Source organism: Coccinella septempunctata, chromosome X (assembly GCF_907165205.1).
Source record: "Coccinella septempunctata chromosome X, icCocSept1.1, whole genome shotgun sequence".
NCBI lineage: Eukaryota > Metazoa > Arthropoda > Insecta > Coleoptera > Coccinellidae > Coccinella > Coccinella septempunctata.
The window spans coordinates 21,955,601-21,963,475 of NC_058198.1; the positions used below are offsets into that span (position 1 = coordinate 21,955,601).

At 35.2% G+C, this 7,875-nt stretch overlaps 1 protein-coding gene across 1 annotated transcript; it reads right to left on the minus strand.

The window, feature by feature from the left end:
• Nucleotides 1–1,499: 1,499 nt before the first annotated feature.
• Nucleotides 1,500–2,089, minus strand: LOC123322374. The gene is made up of 3 exons (XM_044910319.1): nt 2,074–2,089; nt 1,797–2,020; nt 1,500–1,721 (listed from the first exon to the last, which is right to left on the minus strand). The coding sequence occupies exons 1-3, from the start codon at nt 2,087–2,089 to the stop codon at nt 1,656–1,658; spliced, it is 306 nt and encodes a 101-aa protein (XP_044766254.1). The 3' UTR covers nt 1,500–1,655.
• Nucleotides 2,090–7,875: the final 5,786 nt, after the last annotated feature.

The following is a 7,875-nucleotide window of genomic DNA, read 5'->3' on the forward strand; positions in this document are numbered from 1 at the left end:
GCGTTGTGTTGAGAGAATGAACAAACAAAATCTTCATGAATGAATTTTTAGAATAATTTTTTTAACCAATTCGCTTAACAGGGTTGAAGGTCAGCTTGTTGGAATAAAAACCACTTCTCACACCATTGCCGACATGTTTCGATTTTATTCTAAAATCTTCTTCAGGGCTCTTAAATGATTACAAGATTTTTCAATTAATAACACTTATAAATAAAATGTGTTGGAACATACAATGGGACAATACATGTATGTTCCAACACATTTTATTTATAAGTGTTATTAATTGAAAAATCTTGTAATCATTTTAGAGCCCTGAAGAAGATTTTAGAATAAAATCGAAACATGTCGGCAATGGTCTGAGAAGTGGTTTTTATTCCAACAACCTGACCTTCAACCCTGTTAAGCGAATTGGTTATCAATAACAAAGGTCTCAAATCAAACCCATTCTGATAATTTTTTTAACCGAGCTGTTCTATTATTAAATTTAAGTTAAGTGTTACTTGACGTTGATTGATTAATTAACGTGCAGTAAAAGGTGAGTAGTTATATAACCTATTGAAATAATGACAACATCATGATCACTTCTTGGCCCTCTTATCCTCCCCATTTTTGCAGCTTTGTAACGTTCAACTTTCAACATACCTAATATGAATATAGGTGATAAGTAACATTCATAACCTTCAAAATCAAACTTGGAATTGATTTGAATCATCGAGAGAACTTCAAATTATTATTTTATATACTGTGCTCTCAATTTATTACTATCAATACTGCTCTGATTTTTTCTTCTTCAGCTGGACCATGCCGTTCCTGAAGTGGAATGAAGATTTATAACAAATATATTTTCTTTATTTTATATATTTGGATTTGTATGAAACATATTAATCTTGAATAAAAAGATATCAGTGATTCATATAGTTGTTCAATTTCCCTTTTGAGGATGAGAGCAGAATGCGAAATATATGTAGGTAAGAGTAAAGAGTAAACACAGGGTACAAATGAGGCGTTCAGAGCTGAAGAGGCCCAAGCTACATTTTTTCTGAAATTGAGTTTACGAGTAGGTACATAAAATTTTGATTCATTTTCAGGCAGTTCTTACTGTTAATTCAATTTCAGAAAAATTGTAGCTTGGGTCACTTTTCCTCGGAACGCCTCGAAATATAGAGTGCAAATTGATTGCCACGATGGTAATTATCAAATTGAACATGAATATAACTTCAATAGAGGATACACTTTGGTAGTTTATTCTGTCAAAATAGTCGTTCCAAAAACCTCCAAAATGAGAAGTCGCAAAGTTGCTGTCTAGGGTGCTTTTTTTACACCTACTATGTGATGTACTGGGTAATTACCCGCGATATGCGATGTTGCGGACATTAAGCACTCTCCAGTAAGTACTGGTGGCCTTTTTTTAAATCAACATTGTGAAGTCGCATTTCCACAGTGGTAATTCCCAACAACTTCCCTGTGACTGAAACTGGTTGACTGGGTAGTATGGTCTGTCCTTCATATAGTTGAAAAGTACTCTCTCCATCCTTTTTTGAGGCAGATGTTTGATTTCATCAGGTATTTTATTGTAAATTTTCACCAGGGTATGTAAAGAGTTTCTTTGAAGGTATGAGAATCTCAACGAGGGCACGATCAGATGTTCCTTGGCTCTAGTGGCGTATTTGTGCTTTTTTTTCCATTTCATGAAGGAATGGGAAAAAAGCACAAATATCGATCTAAAACAAAAATATGATGTAGACTAATAAATTAAAAGAAGTGGAATCTTGTTAATATATAACTGGGGCACTCACAGTAGCTGAAAAGTTTTGCTCTGCTTCTAAATACCCCTCTAGTATTTTTAAATGTTCCTCATCATTGATAGGAAGAAATTTGAACTTTGAAAATACAGAAATATTGCCATCTCTGTCCTTCTCTGTCAGTTTCTTCAATTTGAGCTGCTGCAATTCGTCCAGCACTTGAGTTAGTAGATTCTTAATTGAAATTTGTGTATTCTGAATCGATTTCAACGTCTGATCTGAAATTCATATTCATCAAACTTATCTTTTATAGAACATAAATATTAATCACCATATTTATGCAGCATGAACAGGTTGATTCAACATCTGAAATGAATAACATTAATGTCAGATAAAATTTTAAGTACACACATAATAGGAGGGTTTTTATCACAGGAATGAAAAATACCATCAGTTTCCCTGTTGGTCTGGAAGAAATATTCCTCCTTGAGGTTTCGCCTTCTTCAATTTCTAAGATTGGCCTACTGCTCATTTTGGATGGACTTATATATTTTTTGTGGCATTTTTTTTTTGATTGTGAGTTAAACAATTCACTCCCTGATGACTCACTATCTCCATTATCAGATGAGAGAATTTTTTTGTGTCTGACTTTACGGTTGATTTCACTGTCGCAATCAGTATTCAGGTCGCTCTCATACTCTTTCCTTCGTGCTTCATTCCTAGCTTGAAGGTAGTTTTCTGGAAATAATGAACAATGTTCAAATGAGAATTGAATAAGAATAATGAAATAGACTCACCGTATATCCCACACCTGAAAACCTCTACCTTATGAACTGGCCAAGAAATGCTGCTTTCTTATGGCTTGGACAACCTTATTTTGAGGAAAGGCCAATAGCAGCGGTCACTTCTTAAAAGCCATAGTAGTAGGCACAGCCTCTACAGACTCTTCCTGGTAGAAATTTACCAATGTCCAGGTTTTAGCCATATATTAAATTTCTTTTCACAGGTGTATAGGTCTATGATTTGTTTACAAAACCAACTTCATAGAAAAAAGGCCAACTACTTTCGACTTTATTTCATAGTCTTCATCAGGGCTCTGAAATAGAACAACACGATCTACAATGAATTCGGAGGATAATGATTACAATCATAAACATTATAGAAACACTCCAAAAAAAAAAAATTCTACACAAACAATAAATCAAACAAGTGAGGAACAGGCTCGAAAATTTCAACTTACACTTTCAATTTGTGTGGTTCTGTTGTCAACTATTGAAATTTTGGAAATGATAACAGCTGCTTGCTGAATTATTATTTTCTTTTTTGTTCTTTAAGGGATTAAGAATGTTAAGTGAGTCTCTTTTGTGTTCAGAAATTCTATCTTCAAGGTAGCGACCAGTTTGTCCAATATATGTGGCTGGACAATCATTACAGGAGATTTTATATATGACGTTACTTAATAATTCTTTGGGTATTGCACTTTTAGTTTTTGTGAAAATTTCTCTTAAAGTATTATCGGATTTGAATGCGACATTTATGTTTAATTTTGTGAGAACGTTTTTAATTTGCTCTCCTAAATTTTCGACGTAAGTCATCTTGAAATATTTTTGGTTTTCTTTCTTTCTTCTTGCAATCTGTTGTGTTCAGGTTCTCTTTGGTTCAAAATTTTTTTAATAATTTAGTGGGGTTGTTATTGTTTTCCATAATTGTTTTCATTTTATTTATGTTTTCTTCGTGAAACTCACCGTCCGAAAGTTTGAGAGCTCTATGTTTTAGATTGTTAATGATGTTAATTTTTTGCGCCATATGGTGTTTTGAGTTGAAATTGAGTATTTTTCTGGAATATGTTGGTTTTTGATACCAATCTGTTAATATTCTGTTATTTCGTCGTATTAATATAGAACCTAAAAATGGTAGTGAATTATTTTGTGATTCCAGTTCTATGGTAAACTTTAAGCGGGGATGAATGCTATTAAGAGCTTCCAGGATTTCATCCTTTTTATCAGAAGGAATACATGTGACAATATCATCAACATAAGGTTTAAAAATGGTATCATAAAACTCAATTTTTGAATGGCTGCATTTTGAACTTCTATCATAACTATGTCTGAAGTTACCGGCGCCAAATTATTCCCTATATACCTAGTCCAAAAATTTGCCTAAAAAATTTACTCATGAACACAAAATAACTATTTTCCACGCAGAAAGTGAATAACTGCAAAAACTCATCAATTGATAGAGTTGTATGAGGCTCAATTTTTTCCCATTTTTTCTTTATTATTGCTACTGCCAGATCAAGTGGCATATTTGTATATAGTGAGACTACATCCAATGAAATTAGTATGTAATTTTCCGGAACTGAGACAGTTTTTAAATATTCTACCAACTCAAAAAAATTTTTCGTGTATCTTGCATCTTTTTCAAAAGCATGGTTTAAAAGTTGGGCTAAATATTTACTGAGGTTATATAAGGGACTTCCGACGTATGATACTATTGGTCTTAAAGGGTTATTCACTTTATGAATTTTTGGTGAGAAATAAATCTTAGGACATAGACCGTTAGTGCATTTTAGAATTTGTAAGTGGTTTCTCCAATTTTTCCATCCTTGTACAATTTTGCTATAATTTTATTTAATTTAGATTGAATACTTTTGGTTGGATCCTTATTAATTAGGCAGTAAGTCACGTTATCATCCAAGATCTCCGAAGCTTTTTGGACGTATTCTTCCTTGAATATGGCAACAGTTGTTGTACTTTTATCTGCTTTAGTAACAATAATTTCATCGTTAGTTTTAAGAAAATGTTTTGTTTCTTTGATCCATCTTCTCAATACATTGTTTACATTGTCATTTGTTTGGTTTTTGGATCTTATGAAGTTGGTGATTATGGAATTACGTGCTAAGCTAGAATAAGGTAAATTAAATTTATCACCTAAGCACAGTAAATATTGGACGTTTTTTCAAGATGACTCACATCGAAAATTTAGGGAGAGCAAATTGAAAACGTTCTCACAAAATTAAACATAAATGTCGCATTCAAATCCGATAATACTTTAAGAAAAGTTTTCACAAAAACTAAAAGTGCAACACCCAAAGAATTATTGAGTAACGTCATATATAAAATCTCCTGTAATGATTGTCCAGCCACATATATTGGACAAACTGGTCGCTACCTTAAAGATAGAATTTCTGAACACAAAAGAGAATAACTCAAAATTCTTAATCTCTTAAAGAACAAAAAAGAAAATTCATTCAAATCCGATAATACTTTAAGAAAAGTTTTCACAAAAACTAAAAGTGCAACACCCAAAGAATTATTGAGTAACGTCATATATAAAATCTCCTGTAATGATTGTCCAGCCACATATATTGGACAAACTGGTCGCTACCTTAAAGATAGAATTTCTGAACACAAAAGAGAATAACTCAAAATTCTTAATCTCTTAAAGAACAAAAAAGAAAATAATACAGCATTGGCGGAGCATGTGCAAAATTTTCTTCATTCCTTTAATTTCGATCATAATTCAGTGGAAATATTAGGTAGGTGAACAAATTTAAAGAAAAGGATAGTGGATGAGATGATATCGATAAAACAAGACGTAAATTCCATAAATAAACAAAGCGTCATAGAAAATTTAAATACTGCGTACCATTATTTAATTAGAAAAATCAAAAGTATGTAGTGGTTCTCTATCCCAGGTGCGCTGACGTTCATCATAATTCATGATCCACGCATATTCCGAAAATTCAATATGTTAACTTCAGTCTTTTAAACATCCTCCATGCAAGCAGTTGTTATCATTTCCAAAATTTCAATAGTTGACAACAGATCCACACAAATTGAAAGTGTAAGTTGAAATTTTCGAGCCTGTTGTTCACCTTCTGCATGACTTTATAAATATTTTCGTCCAACTGAAGTTTTCTCAAGTTCTCTAGTAGTTTCTTCGGTATCAGGCCTGTAGATGAAATGGCAATAGGGATGGTCTTGATATCTTTCAGCTTCCACTATCTCCTGGTTTGTTCCTCGAGATTTCTGTACTTTGAAATATTTTCAGTGTGCCTATCTAAAAGATTGTTGTTATTTGGAATTGCCACGTCGATGAATAGTGCTCTGTCCTCATCCTTATTGAGCAATATGAGGTCGGGTATGTGGGTTATTTTCCGATCTGTGAGAACAGTGCGATCCCAGTAGAGCTTGTGATGTTCATTTTTCAATACAGCATCCGGATGATAATTGTAATAAGGAACCTTTTTCGAACTTAGAAGTTGGTGTTTTAGTGCCAATTCTTGGTGAAGAATCTTGGCATCATGTCTATTTTTGTACTCCGTGCCCGCGAACTTCTGACATCCCCGGGTGATGTGTGCTGGAAGGTTTCATGTGTCGCATAGCCATAACGACAGCTATCATCCGCCACTGAGGCATCCTTGGCGAAATATTTCATGTAGTTCCTTGTTGGAATCACCTGATCCTGGGGGGCTAGCATGAAAGCCTCTGTCTCAGGAAACAACCTTCCGGAAGTCAACCAGTAGTTCGACGCAGATATGTCGACGTAATCATGGTTGATCTCATTCTGGTGCCTTCCATGCAAAGGTTTGCCAATCAGTTTCTGCATTTTACTTTCTGCAGAGTGTTCGAAGGTTTCCAGGTGGTCCTGCTGTAGCTTTAACGGTGTAGAACTATCAGCAACACATACTACTCGATGGGGTTCTGATGGAGCAACTAAGGTCAGGAAGTATTTTCGATGTCCTTCAATTTCCTGGGACATACGGTTGGACAAATCAACAATTCCTCTACCCCCAAGATGTCGTGGCAGCTCTGTCCGTTCTATTGAGCTTTTGGGGTTATGTTTATTGTGTTTAGTCAGCATCGTCCTTATTTTTTTCTGTAAGGCTGCTAAATCGATGGTGGTACAAGAGATAATACCCAATGAGTAGCTCAGCGCCGAGCAAGCGTAGGTATTACCTAATAGCTTTTATCAGATTCTTGCTCTTAAGGCCAGTTCTCATTATCCTTCTTAATCTTCATCTGGCTCTAATTAATTTTTCTTTTCTGTTTTATGCCCAGATACTTGTATGTGTCTCCTTCCTTTAATGCTTCAATTTCTGCACCTTCCTTGAGTTTGAACGTGCCATCTTCTATTTTCCCTCTCGTTATGTTCAGCAATCGACATTTTTCTAGTCCAAACTTCATTTTGATGTCTTCCGAGAATCCTTCCACCATTATCAGCATCTGTTGCATTTTTTTTTCGGTAGATGCGAAGAGTTTCAAATCGTCCATGTAAAGGAGATGATTCAGTTTCATCATAGTTCTACTGCCGCTATTGATGGCAAATCCGTAGTCCATAGAATTCAATCTATGAGACAAGGGATTCAGGGCCATGCAGAACCACAGAGGGCTCAGCGAATCTCCTTGGAAAATTCCGCGTCTTATTGGAATAGGTCCTGTTGTAATGGAGCCATCTGCTGCTTTCATTTGAAGACTAGTACGCCAGGTTGACATGGCGTTCTTCAGGAACAAACAATATTGGGATCCACCTTGTGATCTTCAAGATCGTCAAGAGCCATTCGTGAGGTATGGAATCGAATGCTTTTTTGTAGTCTATGTACGCAGCGTAAAGATTCCTCCGCTTGGAGAACGCTTGATTGCAAATAACTGACTAGATTATTAGCTGTTCTTTGCAACCCTCAGCTGTCTTTGGTGCATCCTTTCTGTTGCATGGCGATGCTGTTATTCCTTTCGCAATGGTTGTGAATTCGAAACCTGAAGACCGGATGCCATTGAATCCGAGTCGAAACTTTCTCACAACCTGAACCCTGCTCAATTTAGAACTATTGTATGTTCTGAAAGTAATTATTCATCTCACTGAATTATCGGTTAAGAGTCCTCATCAAGGAGTTGGTAGTTGCAAATGTAAATGACCCCACCAAGTGTACATTTCACATGATATATTCGCTCGCTAGTTGAACCTGTTGCTGAAGCTACGTGAAAACATACATGTAAAGTATATGTAATTGTTGCTGTTCTAAGGGTGGGATTTCTCGCAGCTCTTTTTCCTTCTCTCCACTGCCCCCTAAAGCAATGGCATTGGAAGTCGTTTCCAATGAAACCCGAAATAAACGTTTTCTTGTTTGGGT